General features: G+C 47.2%; 1 protein-coding gene across 1 annotated transcript in view; it reads right to left on the reverse strand.

The window, feature by feature from the left end:
- CACNA1E (calcium voltage-gated channel subunit alpha1 E) overlaps positions 1-21080 on the reverse strand; it is a 1399715-nt gene that overhangs the window by 98850 nt on the left and 1279785 nt on the right. Inside the window, exon 41 of the mRNA XM_085601759.1 lies at positions 17399-17499. Coding sequence (XP_085457885.1) covers positions 17399-17499 — 101 coding nt within the window. The remainder of the gene's footprint in view (positions 1-17398; positions 17500-21080) is intronic.

Raw genomic sequence — 21080 nt, forward strand, 5'->3', positions numbered from 1 at the left:
AGCACAATCAAAGTGCTGAATAATAGTAGAGACTTCTTTTCGCCATGCTTTTGAGCACACTACTACCAGCAGCGGCCTAGCACCAGGATGAAAAGCAGCAGCTGGGCATGTGTTGCCCTGCTGGGGTTCGGTTGGCCTGACCCCATCGGTGAGCACCCAAAGTCTTGCAAGATTGCGCCATTTGTTGCTGATCTTGTGAGACTCTGTTCATCTTGAAGTCAGGCAGTCCCAATTTGAAAAGTGAGCTGCCACAGGGGCAGCAATATTAGGGTCATGCTCACACTGGAGCAGTGAAAAAAGCAACTGGAAATTACATGCTATAGTTAGAAAAAAAAGGTTTCTGTCAGAAGGTGGGTTATTAATTTGGCTAGGGGGCCCATACCATCCTAATAAACACACCCTGGTTAGGTCTCAACACAAGTCTTAGATACACTATGTTCAGTCCCTGCTAGGTATGGCACAAGCAGCAGGCAATACACCAGAGAACTGCGTTACAAATTCAAGCTGCACCTCACATAAACATATGTAGAAAAGAGAGCGAATATTTTGTAACTAAAAAAGGCATTACATTAATTAAAATAAGAGGAGATATGAATCTTTAAACAGGTAAGGTGAAAAGCGCCTAGAAAAAGTAAAGCACCCTTGAAAAACAAAGGTTTGCGGTCGGTCAGGACCTAAGCCTGATTTTAGGCTGACTGGAATGAAACAGACTCTGAATGCACTAGGCAGGTCATCCCAGTCAAAGAGCCTGATTTAGAGTTTAGTGAATGGTACTCTGTCACAAACATTATGGATATCCAGACTGCCTTATTACTAGTGCATTGCATTAGGACATACTGCAAACAGGATATCCGTCAATTTTTGTGACAGATTACCCATCGACTTTAAATCAGAGCCAAAGTTTTTACCTTAAGATCTGGTCTCTGAAATGGAAGACAGAACCCTTTAGTGAGGCATGATCCAAAGCTAAGGCTCACCAGGGTCCGTTGGCGAGCTCCAAATAAACCTGTTGGCTTTCACACCAAAAACAGGACAAAGCTGGTTATCATTGCTGCCAAGGTCGCTTAATCGCTGGGATGGATTTGCCGCCTCACCCTAGTCCACGGTTTTAACTTCAGACTTTGGAACTTTTCTGGTTCTCAAAGAAATCCTCCTACAGGCAACAGTACAAAGCCAGATACCTTTTCTGCAAAGTTCCGAAGAGCCCATTTTATTCGAGGCTAAAAGCTCTATCCCACTTTATTTCAACTGCTGGGAAGGTTCCTCCTGGTTCTCCTGGAGCCCCCAGGTCTTCAGAGCAGGATACAAGGCACTGGATCTCTCCCCAGTCAAGACTCCTACAGTATCCAGTCCTCTGTGGTCAGCTGGGCCTTCTTGGAATCGGGACTTCTTCTACTATTTGTGTCCCTGGAACAGGCAAACAGGAGGCCAACTACCTGCCCCTTGCAGAGCAATTCCAGTACATGGTAGGGAGAAGCAGTAAGGAGCCCTTGGGTTCTCTTCTTTCAGCGGGAGTGAGAAGTTTTTTTCTTCGAGCTGTGCTTTTGTCTTCATGTGTAGTATACCCAAGTCCAGGAATATTCTGATGAGGATTTGGTGAGGTGCCAGCCTTTTCCTGTGCAGTAGCCAGTAATTCTTGAGTTTTCCCTGCCCAATCCTGTCTGCTTTGTTGCTTTATGTCCACCTCGTTTTGCAGCACTTGCTCTTTGCTTCACTGAAATAATCCCCAGAAGCCCTGACTTCAAGATGGCTGAATTATTATTTGGCATCCTCCATGGTTGTATCCAGATCCTGTATGGCTTGCGCCTTCTTTTGAAGAATAGGTTCTTTGATTGGCCTTTATGTCCCATTCATGACAATCCACAGACTTTCTGATGAGTGCACCTGCTGTCTCACTCTGAAAACCAGGAACATGTTCAACTGTAAGATTGATGTTTTGTTTTAAGCCCCAGGATCACAGTTGTTGCACTTCTTTGGATACTGGTGTAGATCTTCTTCCTCCTAGTTTCAGGATATAATAAAATATTACACACAAAAAGTGATGGGAGGATGCTTGCAAAAAGTCTAATCACTGGAAATCGCCCGGTGTAGCATTCCAACACATCGTTCTTTTGCCCACCATGCCACCTCACATTAGACACAGCTGTAAGCAAATCAGTGTTGGTCCTACTCCAATGGGAACAGTCCAGCCCAAAATGCCAAGCCTGGTCCTCTCTGAACCGGAATACAAGAAGCCCAAGACTGATTTTGCCCTGATTGGGTTTAGTCAGGTGGAGCTTGGTTCCAGTGGCACCATGAGTAAGGGTGTGTCACCCCAAGTGGGAAGGGTATGCCCAGACGTGGGTCCTGTGCTCTCCATACCACTGGAGTCAAGCTATCCTGGCTGATATGGGGTGAAACCCTGAAACTGGTCCTAGGATGCTGGTTTCCAGTCCAGGGAGGACCTGGCTTGGCAGTTCGAGCTGGACTGTTCCCATTGGGCGCAGGGTCAAGACTTATTTGCATATGGCTGGGTCCAAACTGGAATGGCATGGTGAGCAAAAAAACGATGGATTTAGGCCCATATCTCTGTACTGGGGTGAATGTATGACATTGTTCTGCATTCTGTCCATCAATTGTTCTTTTTACAACCGTGAGTAAGGGTTCCCTGTCTGGGCATATCCTTTGCCACTTAAGGCATTACATCATGTAGCGTCTTCTGAACATGACTAACCGCCAATAACTATGCAACACACGGAGTTTAGTATTACACATCTTTATTCTCCTGCGTGTAACTGTGAACTCAACACTCTAAAAGCAAGCTTTAATGGCATTGCACTTTGACACCAATGCCATAGCTCTACAGAGTCCGTCAGATACCAAAAGGTTCTATCATAAAATATCACAAGACACTACATCCCTCCCTCTGTTAAATAAGAAATGTCATCTTGGTGCGTTAATTATTCGACCAGATTGAGTTACTAGAAGCTGTTATCTTCACTGTCAGAGATTTTCAAAGATGGTGAAGAAGAGTTTTCAGGTTCAGTCTTGCTTTTCAGCATCTTGATCAGAAGGCTGCTGAATCAAATGCCGAAAGTGAGAAGAGTCTCAGGACGTCCTAGAACGCTGGGCATCCAAATATGTCGCTCGGTTGACACAACGTGGAAAGGTGCATCATCATATGGAGCATCACATTTTCTCCTTTGCAGTAGGCGGGCGATTACTAGATCTCCTGTCTTAAACTCAATGTTCTTTGCTTGTCACCTCTTGTCAGCATAGGCTTTAATCTTTTCCTTATTAACCACATCCTTCTTCTGAGCTGTATTCTCACTTCCTTCTCTTTCGTTTGTCAATTAATGTAACTTAGTTGTCATTGCTCTCCCAAACCTCAAAGTGGCAGGACTTTCGCCTGTGGTCGAGTGAGGTGTTGAACAGTAGGCTCGCAGAGTGGAAAGCAAAACTGTTTTTAAACTGAGCCTCTCAAGAGTTGGAGACTGTACTGCTTTCTTTAGTGTACTCATAACACGCTCAATGAGTTCATTGGCCTGTGGCAACAAAGGTGTTAGTCTTCTGATGCTTCATGTTCAGATGCTCCAGGAAATACTTGAATTCCCAACTGTTGAGTGGCGGGCCATTATCAGACTTCAAAATGGTTGGAACACCCCATGTTGCAAAAATGATGTCCATTATCGAGTGGACCAAAAAAATCGATTGGTATTCTCTTACATGGATGCTTATGGAGTTCTGATATGGTAAGAGTATGTTGAGCACTGTTTGTAGAAAGGCAGCTACATAGATGACAGGCCTTGAGTTATTTTTCATCCCTCTCAGCTAAGTTTTAGAACCAAACATGATCTCTGAGAGCTTTCTAGGTGGGAAAAATACAGTGAGCCTCTTCAATTATATTCTGTCCAAACCTTTTCAGTATTATGATTCTCAACCCTCGAAGTATAACTCCTTCCTGAGTTATAGACAGTTCATCTTTAACATTTTTGTACTTTTGGTATTCACCATCACTGGAGAGAGGTTGAGCATGTCGGTTCCATGACTGATGTGTAATTATACCTTTCAACTTGCATGTCACTATCATAGCTCATGGCAGTGATAATCTGGGCTAACGATATGGGAGCTGGCGTATTTTACTTTACAATGAAATTAATGTAGGTCTCAGGCTTCTTGAATGGAGTAACTTGACCTTGTATAGGCACTCTAGAAATGTAGTCAGCAGTTTTTCGATCCTTCCCTGGCTGATGCACAATGGTATAATCATACTCTTGTAATCATAGTCCCCATCGTTCAATGCTAGGAGGCATCTTGACTTTTGGATTGCCAAAGATAATCAATAAAGCTTGATGATCAGTTATCAGCGAAAAAGGCTTTCTATACAGGAATACATGGAAATGTTCACAAGCCCATACCGCAGCCAAACTTTCTTTCTCAGGCTGTGAGTAAGCACATTCTGTCTGGGACAAACGTCTACTGGCATATGCCAAAATTTGCCTTCAAGCATGGGGGTGTCTGCTGTGCTGTGACAGGTTAGTGCCTAACCTGACTGGGCTAGCATCATTAACAACATCTGTATGAAGCTTTGGATTGAAACAGGCAGCTTTAGTAGCAGTGTCAATGGCTTGTTTGATTTTCTTGAAAATTCTCTCATATTCTTGTGACCACTTGAATGAAACATTTATCTTAGTTTATTCTCATAGGGGATCTCTTACGGCAGCAAAGTCTAATATGTATCTTGAACAGTAACTGGCCAGGCCAAGAAAAGAATGTTATCATCGAAACACCTTATGAGGGATCAGAATTTGACAGGACTTGTACTTTGGCCGGATCCAGTATCATATATCCATCTGAAAGATATGTACAAAGAATTGTAACTTTGTCTTGTGGAACTCACACTTATCTGCATTCAAAGTCAGGCCTGCATCAGTTGCTAAACAACATACTTGGATGAGAGCTTTATCATGCCCCTTCTCAGTGGCTCCGAAAATCAATATGTCATCGCTATAACTGAATGTATTCACAACTGTCTGTATGACACGTCGAATGACATCTTGGAAAAGTTTTCTAGCTGATGACACACCAAAACTGAGTCTCATATATAAAAAACGACCGGCATGTGTAGAAAAGGATGTAACATACCTGCAATCTTCTTTGAGTTCAAAATGATAATAACCTTTATTGAAATCAAGGAGAGAGAAGACCTTTGCACCATTTAATTGGATTATCATGATAGCAATGTGTGGACATGGATGGTGTTCTCGTTCAATTTCCTTATTTGCTTGGCACATATCCACCCATATGCATACAACTCCTTCAGTATCCTTTTTGGGAACTACCACTAAGGGAGAAACCCATGGCGTTAGACCAGTTGAATGCTCAATAATGTCATTCTTAAATAACAATTCAAGTTCCTTTTCCACAGCTTCTTGTGAATGAAAGGAACTCATCTATGTCTCCGAGCAATAGGATGGATATCGTCATTAATATGTAACTTTACTTTATTAGTCTTAATCTTTCCCAACCCATGAAACAATGAAGGAAACTGACTTAGTATTTCATGGTGAGCATTAATATTGTAATTCACAGAAATCAGTCCCATGCCTGGAGCAGTACTGGAACTGAGCAGACAGGCACTTACCATTGTTCACACATGGGTGGGTGCTTTCAACTTCTTTTCCTGTGTTTCAGTATCGCGACAAATGAACCATGGCGTTTTATGGGCATCGATGCAGCCCAGGTGTACACTTTAGTTTTCAAAAGCGTAATTCGAGGCAATGAAGATAATTCATTGCATTTCTCTTCAGGCATTATGTTTATCGATGCACCACTTTCGATGATGAAAGATATCGAACAGTCAATTATTTTCAACGTAATTTTCAGACAATGTTAGAATGACTTTGGTGCTTTGGCATGTCGATTTTCCTTTGGTATTTTTCCTCACATGCAGTCAAACCGACATGCACAAGTTTCTCTGAGGTGAACATCAAAATAGCACAACCATCTTCCTCACTTTCACTTGATATTCAGGTGGATGAACTGTTTGATAATAATTTAGATGACAATCAACTTCGTTCAGTGTCAATTTGCCTCAGTTGATGTCGCCACTTGGCCTTGTGGGGGTGCGTTGAACATTGCCTCTCGAATGTTCTGGGGGGCATTTTGTCTCTGTGCCGTGAGGTACTTACATTTTCTTTGCTTTACAAACCATTACATAATGGTTCTCTTTCCCACAGCTTTTACATATCTGTCCAATGACACAACATTTACCTTTGTGTGGAAATGAAACCCCACATCTAAAGCATAACTTCTTTTTACATGTAGGCATCACTGTGTGTCCTTCCGTCTTTTGATTTGGCTTACTTTTTATACTCATGACTGATTCACACTGGGTACCTCTGGCATGCATGTCAGCAGCTTGTCTTTCGGCACGCTCCCTACCTTGGTAAACATCAACACTCGCTCCAGACTAAGAGTTTCTCAGCAGTCTGAATGAATCTGACAAGCATCCATCAATAACTCTATTGCATAGCTTCCGCATCATTAAATTAATTGAACTTACAGTGTTTGATGAGCATATCAAGCCTCTCCACAAATTCATCAATTGTTTTACCACCTTTCTGGTGTTCTTGAATGAAAATGTATCTTTCATACTCAACGTTTGGTACTGGATTGAACTTGAGTTTCCGCGTTTCTTTAATCTGACAAAATGTAATTTCTACGTCAGTTCACTGCATTTTCTTCATGACTTTTTTCACACCATTACCAACAATATTTTTGATCTCATATAGTTGTTGGTGAGCATAGACACTTGTTTTTGTTTTCCCTTCCACCAGGCCATGGATTCTTTCATCATGTTAGTTATCTGTATGTAGTAATTTCAATTACGTTTTGTCTGTCTCCATTTCTTGTCCAAAACTTCTTACAGGGGATCACTCTCATTGTGCCCTGTGTTACGAGTGGTATACAGAAAGAAGGTATCCCTAGTAAACTTTGATGTTAGCCAATTTTTAAGCTAATTTCATGAATCACTGTGAAAAAACGTTCTATTCTTTCTTGTGATGGATACGTCTTTAGCTAATTTGCACATATATTTACTCCTAATAACAATATGTTCGGTTGGAATTAGGATATTCTTGTTTATCTTCAGTGTTAGAGCTAGTTTCTTTTGCAGATATTAGGCCTGGGACTGTGCACTGACTGTTTGCTGTGGTGATGTTGCTTTGATAAGCTGGAGCTCAAGGTATGTAAATAGCTTATCCCTCGACAACACATGTATGCTATTACAGGAACTGTGCATTTTGTGAACACCCTGGGTGCTACTTCAGACCAAATAGGAGTGATTTGAACTGGTAAGGTCATCCATCCACCATGACGCAGAGATATGTCTGAGTTTTCTGACAGATTGGCAGATAGAAATATGTATCCTCAATACCTAGTGATGCCATATAATAATTTTTCTTTATCAATCGCGGTACATCCAGCAAGGATAACATTTATTAATTCTGCCTTTTAACAAAAGTGTTTAGTGCTCTGTGATCTAGGATGGGCCTCCACTCCCCATTTTTTTTCAGAGATAAGGAAAAACTAGAATAAAATCCCAGCTGTTTCTCTGTTTTTAGAACCAGTTTTATGGCATTTTTCAGGACTAGCTTTCTTATTTGTTGTATCAATGCCTCCAACTTGTGGTGCTTCTCATTGATGGGAGGTGTTTTCAGTGGTTTTGATGTAAATATTATTGTGTGTCCATGCTAACATCTAATACCCATCTCATCTTTCTTCCCACCTGAAGGGACATTGAAGGAGGGGGGCTGCTCTTAGAGTCAGATTCTTTGTTCTCCAGCTTTTACGCTTTCTGATGGTGATGTGGTCACAGTCCATGATGATTTTTCAGATGAGGTCCAGTCAAAAGTTCAGTACAGATAAAGAGCTGAGCAGAGTTCAACGGATTCCATGTTCTTAGAGCAAAGCAGTAGAACATCTGGCAGTTGAAGCCTCTGGGTTGGGTTGGAATCCAGGGTCTCTACCCCTGATTGGCCGGAGTTTGGTTCACATAATAAGGTGAATGGGCTCAGGATGGTCTACTAATGTTTGTCCATTTGTTTTCAATATTAATTGCTGTATTGGTATACTGCTGTACTAACATTTGCTACCGATGTTTCCAAGCCTGATGTCGGGAGATAATTCAGCATATGAAAGAGTGAATGCTGCAGAAGTTTGTTCTATTCAAGCATCCCTCTGGTACTTTGCCTTGCAATTTCAATTGAAGGTGATTGAGTGAATGCCATTAATTGGCCTTCAGGGGACATCGTTTATGGGTGGAGAAGGGAGCCGGAGTAGCCAGGACCTTGGTTAGTTTGCGTTTCATGTAATCTAGAATGCCAACAGGAGATTTGGGATGAAATTTGACCTCAGGCTATATTTTACTTCTGTTTCTTGATAGGGTAAATTGGCAGAGATAGCCATAAGTTGTGGATCAAGATCATTCTCAATACAGGGATTCAATTTTGCTTTGTCTCTCCATGTCTTGAGTTAGCGACTTTTTGGGATGTATCTCCACCCACTCCACCTGTGACGACTCCTGGTGGACCACGGCACTTGGAATCTCCCCAACAATCACAGACGGCGCATGGAACCTCGGGATCTTCCTGGACTCCCCGCTCACCATTTGCCACTAGATCAACACTGTTTCATCATTCATCATCCTGATTCCACATGCTACGCCTGCTCTGAAAGATGCTCAAATGGATCCCCACCGAGTCCAGAAAGACGCTCACCCACGCACTCATCAGCAGGAGAATCGACTTCGGCAATGCACTCTACGTCGGCATCACCCAGAAACTCCCCATGAAACTGCAGAACATCCAGAACGCCTCTGGTAGACTCCTCCTCAACATTCCCTGCTGCAGCCACATCACCAGCCACCTAGGAGACCTCCACTGGCTCTCAGTCAACAAAAGAATCACCTTCAAGCTCCTCACACGGGGAACAACCTTTACAACGCAACTTTTACAACGCACTACCATTACAACAAAACTGTTACAACGCGAGTGCATTGACAATGCAGGACATTACAACGCAAGTCTTTACATCGACTTGCACTAGATGGCGTGCTAACATTAAAAATAGTGTAGTTTACTATCCCAACACCTTCCCTACTGTTACGTGGACTGGAGTTGGAATAGTAAATTACACTTTTTTAATGTTAGCACGCCATCTAGTGCAAGTCGATGTAAAGACTTGTGTTGTAATGTCCTGCGTTGTCAATGCACTCGCGTTGTAAAACTTTCGTTGTAACAGCATGCGTTGTAACAACATGCGTTGTAACATCATACATCCCCTCAGACACGCCTACAAGGCCCTACATGACACAGGACTGCAAACCTCAACAAACGCCTAGTATTCCACATACCCACCAGAGACCTCTGCTTTGGCAAACTGGCCATTGCTACCATCCCACGTATCTGCAAGACCATATCCGGAGGTAGATCTTCCTCCTTGCAGCAATGAGCAGGAACATCCTGCCTCTCCACCTCAGGCAATCACTGCCAGTGCCTAAATTCAGGAAGGGCCTCAGACCTGGCTCTTTGACTGAACCACAGTGCCATGGTGGACCAGCAGCTCCCCCCCCCTCCAGCGCCTTGAGATCCTTACAGGTGAGCAGTCGGGCTTTACAAGCGGTTGACTGATTGATTGATAGCTAGTCACCAGGATTCTGGAACCTTTTCAGCAGTATCACTAGCCCTTAAGATTCCAGATATACTACTGTTTAAGGATGTTGTTGCACCCCAACCCTATTCTGAGTCCAATATGGTGAGCCTACAGATTCAATACTTAAGCCCAGATCCACGTGTGCCACTGCCAAATGCAAATATTGACTATGTAACATCTTGGCGCTTGGTAACCCAGGTTCATAGTTTGGGTGCTAGTCAATTAGAGCATCAGTAGTCTCCTATACTTTTGACTTGAGAGTATTTGAACCCAACTTCTATGCCCTCCAAATATTTTTGTAATAATAGCAATAACAAGGCCCATAGTAGCTCCACTGATTGGACACCAAGATTTGTGAACTGGGCACTGCACCCTTCTAATACAACACAGACTTGGGAGGTAGGTATGCATGTTATCTTAGATAGCTCCCTAAATTTGTACTATTCTAGTCATGAAGTTGTACTTAGTCCACTAAAGTGCCTCTTGGTTTTATTTGCATCATTATTTTCCAAACATTTCTCCCTTCCAAGTAGGGCCTATTCATTACAAAGAGGTGGATGTGCTTGGCACTGATAAGTTTCAGTTTAAAACTTGTGTCATACAATAAAAGAATGCGCTGTAAAGCCTACTGGTTGATTTGATGGATTAGTAATATGCCAAATTTTCAGCAGTACCTATAATTCCTACCTATAATTCGATTAACTTTGTAGTTGATGTATTGTATTCAACCCATGACTTGATCCAAGGGAACACCTTCACAAATATTGGTGATTGACAGTGTTTGTGTTTAGCATGAAATGCTCTTCTGCAAGAACCTACCAAAAAGCAATGTATGTAAGTGGAAAAACAATTTTTCCAAGCAAGCAGAATATTCATTGTTTATATTGTGACAATGCCATTATGAAGAGAGGGAAAAACCTAGAATTTACAATCAAAGTATAAAGAAATCTGTGATGTCACCCCTTTATGTCCACGTCCTATAACTTGATTTTTTTGATAACACATGTATGCCGAGTGGAGGGCTCCTTCAGTCAAAAGAGATGTAATACTTTCCTAGCTAAAGATAAGAATACAGGCCAAACTGCTTCGAATTTTCCAAGAACTGATAAAAAAAAGTTAGAAAAGCAGAGGGCAGTGAAGGAAAGATTAGCCAGAAGCTCACCAGAACAATGACTAGCAGTGCTTTGTAGACCTTTAGGATGCCTAAATCCATCTACCTACCCTCCAGGAGCATAGGAGGTAGCTCCAGTTTATAGTGGGACACTAGCACTGCTGATGTGCAACATTTGCATTCTGTGCCAGTTCTGCCTCTTGCAAGATCTTGGCCCTAGGGTACACCTAATTAACAATAGAAGTTACACTGCTACTCCTGTAAAATCCAAACTTGCTCTGGATCAGAAGGAAGTAAACCTACTGCTTGTTGAAGAAAGTTTGAGCATGTGCACATGTATGCAATGTGATAGACACCTGCAAATGTAGTTCTGGCCACTGCAGAGCACACATCTTCAATCTATATCCAGAGACAATGAGTGTTGTGCCTATTGTTGCCAGCTCCTGAAGGCATAGTGAAAATGAACAAGTTACTTACCTTCTGTGACGATATATCTGTAAGAAACATTAGTTAGTTAGATTCCTCACCTTAGAATATCCCCAGGCGTCAGGCTGGATCCGGAAAGATATTTCGTCAGCAATACCCTTGCGCATTGCTAGGCGTCGTCTGCGGCTCCGCGTCCGTCGTCGGCGTCGTGATCGCCGGGATGACGTCGTCGGAGTACTTAGACGCCGCCCTCGCGCGCTGACATCAGTTCTTGTACATAGCTTTCTGCGCCAGGAATGCAGAGCCATGCAAGAGACCGACACTGGTGCCAAAAAATTCTAGGGCCCTGAAAGGGATGACCTCAACCCTAGATATCGGTTCGCAGAACGGGGAGGATGGGTGTGTCGGTGAGGAATCTAACTAACTAATGTTTCTTACAGATATATCTTTACCGAAGGTAAGTAACTTGTTCATCTGAAAGAAACACGTTCGTTAGATTCCTCACCTTAGAATAGATACCCCATCAATACCAACCCAGGTGGTGAGCCTGCGAACCATGATCACACCAGAAAGTCCTGCAGAACAGAACAGCCAAAGAAGCCGTCTCTCCGGACTTGGCTGTCCAGGCAATAGTGTTTGGCAAACGTGTGCAGCGAGGCCCACGTTGCTGCCTGACAAATGTCCTGCAAGGGGACTCCCCGACCCAGGGCAGTGGTCGCCGCTGTAGCCCGAGTGGAATGGGCCCTCAGCCCTACAGGAGGTTCCTTTTTAGCTAAGGAGTAACAGGCCTTGATACACAAAACGACCCACCGAGAGATGGTTTGCTTGTGCACCGCCCGCCCCTTCTTAGCGCCCACTTAGCCAACAAAGAGTTGGTTGTCCACCCGGAACTGTTTAGTGCAGTCCAGATAGAAGGACAGCGCCTGTTTTGGGTCAAGACGGTGGAGCCTCTCTTCCTCTTTCGAGGGATGCGGAGGCGGAAAGAAGGTGGGCAGCGTAATAGACTGTCCGATGTGAAAGGCAGTCACCACCTTTGGGAGAAAGGAAGTACGAGTCCTGAGAACAACTTTGTCCGGATGGACAGAAAGGAAAGGAGGTTTAGAAGAGAGAGCCTGGAGCTCACTCACTCTTCTAGCAGAGGTGATGGCAACCCGGAAAGCAGTTTTAAGCATCAACAGACGAAGGGGACAATTATGAAGTGGCTCAAAGGGAGCGCACATCAGAAACGTCAATACCAGATTCAAATCCCACTGAGGCATTACGAAAGGGACAGGAGGAAACATGTGAGTAATGCCCTAAAAGAATCGAGAAACAACAGGGGATTTGAAAAGAGAAGGCTGATCAGGAAGCCGTAAGAAAGGAGAAATAGCTGACAGCTATCCTTTAAGGGTGCCCAGAGCAGAGCCCTGCTGGGCCAGAGAGAGAAGAAAGAGGAGAACCTCAGAAAGAGGGGCGGTAAGGGGATCCACAGCCTTTGCTGTGCACCATGCCACAAATTTGTTCCACCTACAGGCGTATACCGATTTTGTGGAGGGACGCCTGGCTGCCAGAATAACATTACAGACTTCAGGAGGCAAGGCAAATGGCATCAACTGCTGCCGCTCAATCTCTACGCATGGAGGTGGAGGCTGGACGGGTTCGGGTGGAGGACCGTCCCCTGCTGCTGCGACAGAAGTTCCTCCTGAAGAGGCAGTCGTATCGGGGGATTGATCGACAGACTGAGTAGCTCGGGCTACCAGTATCTTCGTGCCCAATCTGGAGCCACCAAGATGACTTGGGCCCGGTCGCGCCTGATCTTCTTCAGCACTCTGGGCAGAAGTGGTATAGGTGGAAAGGCGTACAACAGACCGCAACTTCACTCGTGACGAAAGGCGTCTCCGAGCGAGTGCCACCTTGGAAACTCCAACGCGCAGAACTGCTGACATTGCGCGTTCTCTTCGGTGGAGAATAGATCTAACCAAGGCTCTCCCCACAGCCGAAAGAGGCCTTGCGCCACGTCCGAGTTTAGACGCCATTCGTGATCCATCATGCACCGGTGGCTGAGTTTGTCTGCTCTGGCGTTCAGAGAGCCCGCCAGATGTTGAACCACCAGGGTGATGCCCTGATGTTCCAGCCATGTCCAGAGGCGCAGAGTCTCCTGACAAAGGGTCCACGACCCCACCCCGCCCTGTTTGTTGCAATACCACATGGCAGTGGTGTTGTCCGTGAACACCTGCACTACACTTCCCCGGACAGAGGGAAGGAATGCCTTCAGTGCAAGCCGCATCGCCCTCAGCTCCAGAAGGTTGATATGGAGCCGAGACTCCACCGGAGACCAGAGGCCTTTGATCTCCGCCTCTCCCATGTGGCCCCCCATCCCAGGAGGGACGCATCTGTCACTACTACATGCTCTGGTTGGGGTAGGGAGAGGGATCTGCCACTGACCCAATCGTGGTCCGTGAGCCACCACTGCAGCTGTCTTGCAGTGCCCTCCGAGATCAAGACATTGGTCGGACAGGTTGCCCCGATTCTGGGCCCACTGAAACTTCAGGTCCCACTGCAGAGCCCGCATCCGCCATCTGGCGTGATGCACCAACAGGATGCAGGAGGCCATCAGACCCAGAAGCCGCAGCACCAACCTGATCAAAACCCGGGAAAGAGGCCGAAAGATGGGAATCAGAGCCTGAATATCTCGGACCCACTGCTCCGGAGGATAGGCCCAGAACTGCGCCGAGTCCAGAACCGCTCCGATGAAGAGGAGCTTCTGGGAGGGACTCAGATGCGACTTTGGCACATTGATGGAGAACCCCAGCAAATGCGAGAGGTCGGCCGTAGTCTGGAGGTGGGAGACGACTGCCTGGGGCGAGCCCGCCTTCAACAACCAGTCGTCGAGATAGGGGAATACTGGAACAGATGAACTGCGACCACTGCCATGACTTTGGTGAACACCCGAGGGGCACTGGTGAGGCTGAAGGGGAGCACGGTAAACTGAAAATGCTCTTGGCCCACGGTGAACCGCAGGTAACGCCGGTGGGCCGGCAGGACGGGGATGTGGAAATAAGCGTCCTGCAAGTCCAACTCTACCATCCAGTCTCCAGGGTCTAGGTGAGCATCTTGAACTTCTCCTTCCGGAGGAAGGCGTCTATGCTCCTGAGGTCCAAGATAGGGCGTAGGCCCCCTTTGCCCTTCTTGGGAAACAGAAAGTAGTGGGAATAACAACCACGACCTGCATCTGGACCAGGAACGCGCTCAATGGCCCCCTTGGCCAAGAGGGCCGTAACTTCCACCTGCAGAAGTTGCAAGTGATCCCCCGAAATTCGGTGGCACAGAGGTGGCATGGCTGGAGGGGTCGCCTCGAAGGGGAGGGAGTAGCCCCTTCGGACGATTTGCAGCACCCACCTGTCCGATGTGATGGTACGCCAGTGGAGCAGGTGATGGTGAACTCTGCCACCCACTGGCGTGGAATGGGCCTGAAAGCTCGGACTAGGAGGGCTTTCAGGCGGATGCTGCTGGGGTAGATGTGGACAGACCGGTACGTTGTCCCCCTGTACCGCCTCGGCGGAATCCACGCCCGCGACCGCGTGAAGGTTTCTGCTGCGGCCGGTGGCTAGGCGGATGTGAGGGGGCGCCCCTTCCTTGGCCACGAAAGGGGCGAAAAGCGTAAGGTTGTGGGCGCGGGGCCGAGAGGCCCAAGGACTTGGCCATAGCTCTGGAGTCCTTAAAGCGCTTCAGCGCACTATCCGCTTTGTCGCCAAAAAGGTGACTGCCATCAAAGGGCATGTCCATGAGGGTGCTCTGGACATACCCGGAAAAACTCGTGGACCGCAGCCAGGCGTGGCGACAAAGCGCCACTGCGGTCGACATTGCTCTGCCCAGCGAGTCCGTTGTGTCCAGTCCACATCGGATTGCATGCCGTGCCGCATCCCGCCCCTCTGCAAGAGCCTGGGCGAGCCGTGTCCGGGCCTCCTCCGGACAGTGAGGCAGCACGTCCTCCACCGTATCCCACAGAGAGTGGGAGTAACGGTCCAAAAGGCATGCGGTGTTGATAGACCGCAACCCCAAACTAAGAGAGGAGAACAGTTTCTTCCCAAACTGTTCTAACCTTTTGGATTCCCGATCCGGGGGAGCGGATGGGAAAGAGGTCAGGGAGGTAGAGGCCTGGATAACCAGGCTCTCGGGCGTGGGGTGCATGGACAGAAAAGTGGGGTCGCCCGGTGTAGGGCGGTGGCGCCGGGCCACGTTCTGGTCCACAGGAGGAACTGTGGAGAGCTTGGACCAGCTGCCCTTCAGAACGTCAATCAGTGCTTCATTAAACTGCAGCAGAGGCTCCGAGGAGCTTGCTGATGGTTGGAGCACTTCAGTGAGGAGATTAGTCCTCACGGCCACAGCAGGCAGCTCCAGCCCAAGGGCTTCGGCCGCCTTGCGCAGCACTACAGAAAATGTAGCACCTTCCTCCGAAGCCACGGTCGGAGGAGAGATGAAGCCAGTGTCAGGGGAGGTGTCAAGACCACTGGCATCCCCCAGTTTGTCTGCCCAGTCCTGAGATAACTGGCCCAGCCGGGCTAGAGGGTCCACAGACCCCTCCCAGTCGTCACCATCATCTGATTCCTGGAATACAGGTGGAATGATCGGAGCCGGGCGGAAGATGAAATTGCCACCCATCGGCGTCGGGTGCGGCGCCGGATGGAGCCGCTCCGACGTTGGGCCCAGACTGGGACTAAACCGGGGAACGGCGTTGTCCGAAGGCGGCGCCGGGGGCGGCACCGGAGTCGGCGCCGGCGGAGCGGTTGTGAGGTCGACCGGCGCCGACTGGGATCCAGGCCTGGATCCCTCGGGGACCTGCGGCATCGGGACCGGAGTCGACGACGGCACCGGGGCCGGAGCCGGCGGAGCGGTTGTGAGGTCGACCGGCGCCGACTGGGATCCAGGCCTGGATCCCTCGGGGACCTGCGGCATCGGGACCGGAGTCGACGACGGCACCGGGGCCGGAGCCGCCGGCTTGCTAGGCCTCCCAGTCGAGCCTGCGGGGCCCGAAGGCGCGCCGGCAGGCGTCGACGGCGGAGCCAGGCTCCTCATGGCCACGAGGAAGTCTCTGATATCCGCTGGAGTCACGTCAGACCCAGGGACCGGAGGGTATGGGGTTGGACGGGACTCCTGCGGCTCCGACGGAGCCGCGCGGGTGTTGCCACCCGAACCCTCAGCTGAGTCACGCGACCGGCGAGGGGAGTCAGAAGAGCGATGTTGCCTCTTCGACTTCTTGCTGTGCTTCGACTTACCGGATCTTAAAGACTTGGACCCCGACGAGCGGTGATGGCTGCGGCTCCGCGACCGGTCCCTCGACCTCCTCCTCGACCGGGACCTTGAAGGGCACGGAGCCGACTGCCGGAACTCGAGCAGCTTGCGGGACCGCTCCCGCCTAGCTTTCGAAGTCAAGGCCCGGCAGTCGAGGCATGACTCGGCGTCATGGTCGGCCCCAAGGCAATAGAGGCACCGGCGGTGGTGGTCCGTGACCGACATCAGTCAGTGACAGGAGTCACAAGCTTTGAAGCCAGGCATCCCTATCGGCACCAGAGTCGAGGTCGACGAGATCGGAACCAAAAGAGTTCAAAAAAGTTTAGTCAAAAAGTGACTAAAAGGGAATGCTTTTCCCGGATTGGCGCTTACTGGCGCGGAAAAAAGAAGAACTGACGTCAGCGTGCGAGGGCGGCGTCTAAGTACTCCGACGATGTCATCCCGGCGATCACGACGCCGATGACAGACGCGGGGCCGCAGACGACGCCTAGCGATGCGCAAGGGTATTGCTGATGAAAAACTTTCCGGATCCAGCCTGACGCCTGGGGATATTCTAAGGTTAGGAATCTAACTAACGTGTTTCTTTCAGATGTATGTGATAGGTAACTGCTTCTTGTTTAAAGACATACCATTAACTTAACACACAGATTTTGGTGCACTCCAATGGTCCTGGACCTTCGTAGTCAGGTTAGCAAATTTTAGCTGCCTGTTTTGTAAATATATACCATGATGGGCATCCACCAAATTTGTAAAGACATATTGGGAATATATGCAGTGTGTTGGACACTTACAACATGTGTAAAGACACAGCAGACGTGTGTTCAGTGTAATGAGCACCTACCACTTGTTCAATAACACAGAAGGTGTTGGAATCATGCAATAGGTACTTTGTCCCACCTGTTCCTCAAGCTGCTGCCTCAGCTTCTTGACTTTGCTCTGCTTATAGTAATCCATTATCATCATAGCAGCATAGATCTTCCCAACCGTCAAGTCTGAGGCTGTGGGTGGAGAGAGGGAAGGTTAATGCAGCACTAAGCTGAAGGGGTATGCCTTACACAATTTTTAAACAAGAAATGCACCATAATCTGATACACCTCCCTCTTATAGCAAAAAAGAGCACATCTCAACTATGAAAATATAAATGCATGTCATGTATGTCACAATGTTTTACTACAATCAGGATTATAGCTTTTTGCAACAGAGCAATCAATGGAATAAAGAATTAATTATCAGAACTCAAGTAGACTCTAAGATATCCTTGAACACACAGATAGTGCTAGAACACACCCCACTCACACACATAGTTTTACAGTGATACTAACTTCGTAATTAGATTGTAATATGCAAGGTAGGTACATCTCAGGACTGAAGGTCATATTCGCACATAGTGCCTGTTGATCACCATTCATATGGTGATTCTTCACTGGAAACCCATTTGTGGTCTTCTGAGATTGCTTGCAAGTTTAGACTTCTTGAAGTTGTATAACCACAAGACTGATTTTCATGGCTATCATCCAGAGTCATGTGGTTTCAGTCTCCCTGGAGAGTACCCTTGAGCTTGTAATGCTTTTTGTTCAAGTAATCCATCATGCGTTCCAGTGTGGATCAACACCTTGTTTATTGCTAAAAACATTAAAATATTATTTCATAGCCAGATGGACTACTTTGAGTTCCAGCATGTTTCTGTGGTGCACCACTTCATTCTGGGACATGATGTCTTGTGTTTTCAGATTTCAGCAATGTTCCTCCCATTCTAAAATTGGAGCATCTATAATAATGATTTCTGTCGGAAGTAATTGCTGGAATTAAACTGACTTTATCATATTGGGGCACTTTACTCACCATTGGAAGGATTGCAGCAACAATATCCCTTCCCATTTTCGTGAGTGCTGACTCCATTATGCCCTCAAACATTTTTAACAGTTGTTTCCTGAGCAGTCTTGCACTTGGAACTAATCTATCACTATGCCTTGCGCCATGGAGCCCAGAAGAGACAAAACCTGCCTTGCAGTGAGGCAGTATTTTTTAACAGCAGGTCAGTACTTCTTCAGGATAGATGGTCTGTAAAACACACTTTTGCTTGCTTGGAATTGAAGAACATTCCCAGATACTGTATCTGCTGAGTTGGTACTGCTTTGGATATTTAGAAATTTACAGGCAGACTTATTTAGTTCATTTTCTGCACTGTTGTTTGAAAAGTATATACCACTGCTCTATATTAGGGAACACCTGTAGTAAGGTAGGATCTGCTTCTCATGGTTACCCCCACTTTTTGCTTGATGTGAGGCTGTTTTTGACTAGTCTGACTGGGATCCTGCTAATCAGAACCCCAGTCTAACTTCTTTCTCCCTAAACTGTTATGTTATGTACTTTGTTACACTCCAGATTGGAAACTGGAGTACCCTTGTCAGTCCCTAGTATATGATACCCACGTACCTAGGACAAAGGTACCCCAGAGGTCTCCCTTGGGCTGCAGCATGTATTATACCACCCATGAGAGACCATGCAAAATGGAACTACATGCCTGCCATTGCAGCCTGTGTAAAATGGTGCATGCGCCACTTACTAAAGATATAGGTTTACTATATCTAAGGGTCACTGCACTTAAAACCTTTAAGTCACCGCTAGAGCAGGCCTTTACAATTCTGAGGGCAGGGTACTTGGTTCTAAGTGAGAGGGTGCTCCTGCATGAGCAGGGCACCCCTGCAGCCTACGGAGTCCATTCTCCCGGGTTGTCAGTGAAGCAGCCATATACTAATATAGTGGGACATTACTCGACATTATGATGACCATAGCGAAAACGGCTGCAACCAACCCTATCGTGTTTGGTGTCAAACATGTTGGAATCATACCCCCTCACTGGTAACAGGTGTGGGAGGTTTGATTCCACCCACCAGGAAGGCTCTTAGTGGGGCCCTCAGTGTTCCCGGTACCAGCCTTCTAGCTCCGGACAGTACAAAATGGTTGCTGCCGACCAGAGACACGTTTTTGCCCTCCTGCTGCTGAGCCAAGCTTGAGCAGGGGAAGGCAGAACGATAGGCATCCTGCCAACAAGGGGGTGTGACCACCTCCCAGACAGGATGTAGTGTATTAGGGCTGGATAGGTGCGCTTCACAGCGCCTGAAAACCTGCAGGAGGGGCATATTTGGTGTCCCTGTGCATAGGACAGTTCAAACCAGTTCTGGGAGCCGTTGGCTCCCGCTCTGGCACGAAACTGGACAAAGGACATGGGAGTAACCTCTCCCCTCTCCAGACCCTCCCCTGGGAGGGTCCCCTGGATCTTTCCAACACTCTCCCTTGGGTACTTAAGGGCTTACCTGGTTGTAGGACCTTAGATTCATCGTGGACAAGATTCAGAACTGAAAACACTGCACTTCGACCTTCTGGGCACTATGGAATTTGCTGGACTTTGTTTGGGCCTGACTTTGTCTCTCTCTCAGTGTCCTGAATTGTCTGTGCCTGTGCACCATATAGGATCAGTGAAGGACCTGGGGAGCATCCAAGACACCTGAAGATAATCTCCCTTGGAGTGAAGGAGTCACTCCCCTGCATTCGCAGGTACCGCAACACTACTAACCGGTCTGCTGATCCCAAGCTCCTACAGACTCTGAAAGGTTCAGCAACACAGGAGGTGGGTTTCTACGTCCCTCGAGGCCTGATCTGCCCTCTCACTGAGTTTGAGGCCAGTATTCCTCGTGGGGGATGCAATATCCAAACCCCTGTGCACTGTGTCAGCGTCAACTATCCTGAAGCACCCGACATCGGTGGACATTTGTCTACCGAGCCCCTGATCACTCTCAAGTGACTCTGACTCTGTCGCCTCTGCTTTCAGGTACTCCTTGACAAGAATCCACATTTGAACTCCAGCGGCCACTTTCTCCTCTTCCAGCAGCGCCACTTTCCTGAAGTCCTCCATTGGGTTCGATGGCGGATTTCAACGCCACTTCACACCTATGCACCCAGATTCCCCATGAAAGGTAACTTGGGTACTATGGTATCCACGGGTGGGGTGGCTCTCCAACCTTCGGTCTTACACAGGATTTCCTTCAGGGTCCATTAGGAAGGTTCCGTAATCTTTCATTTCCGGCCGCGACTTGCACATAGACTTGTACGGAGCATGCGGTCGTGTTTACACACTGCACACACACCTCGTGGGGTCCCTATCTATTCACCTTGGGTTGTTCCTTGGGGTCCCAGCAATTCTACATCCTCTCGACATTGTCCTGACTCAATTTGTGGTTCTTATACCACTTTCTTAGTATATTGTTTCATTCCCCCCGGGGCCCGCTGTATATTAATGCAATTTACTGTGATTTCTTTGCTAAAGTATTGTGTGCGCTGTGTCTATCCCTGTGTGGGAGATACTGTAACATACTAGATAGCTAGATATTGTTATATAATAAATACATATTTTTATAACTACTGTGTGGTTCCCTTTTCATTTAATCTGTACTATAAGATTGCATTCTGGTAAAACAAGCTGTTTTACACTCCTTCAAGATTAAGCCTAAAGGCTGCTCTCCACAGCTACCACTTAGAGAGCTTTCTAAGGTTGTCTGAGACCTCCTAAATCATCATA

Source organism: Triturus cristatus, chromosome 4_2 (genome assembly GCF_964204655.1).
Source record: "Triturus cristatus chromosome 4_2, aTriCri1.1, whole genome shotgun sequence".
Taxonomy (NCBI): Eukaryota; Metazoa; Chordata; class Amphibia; order Caudata; family Salamandridae; genus Triturus; species Triturus cristatus.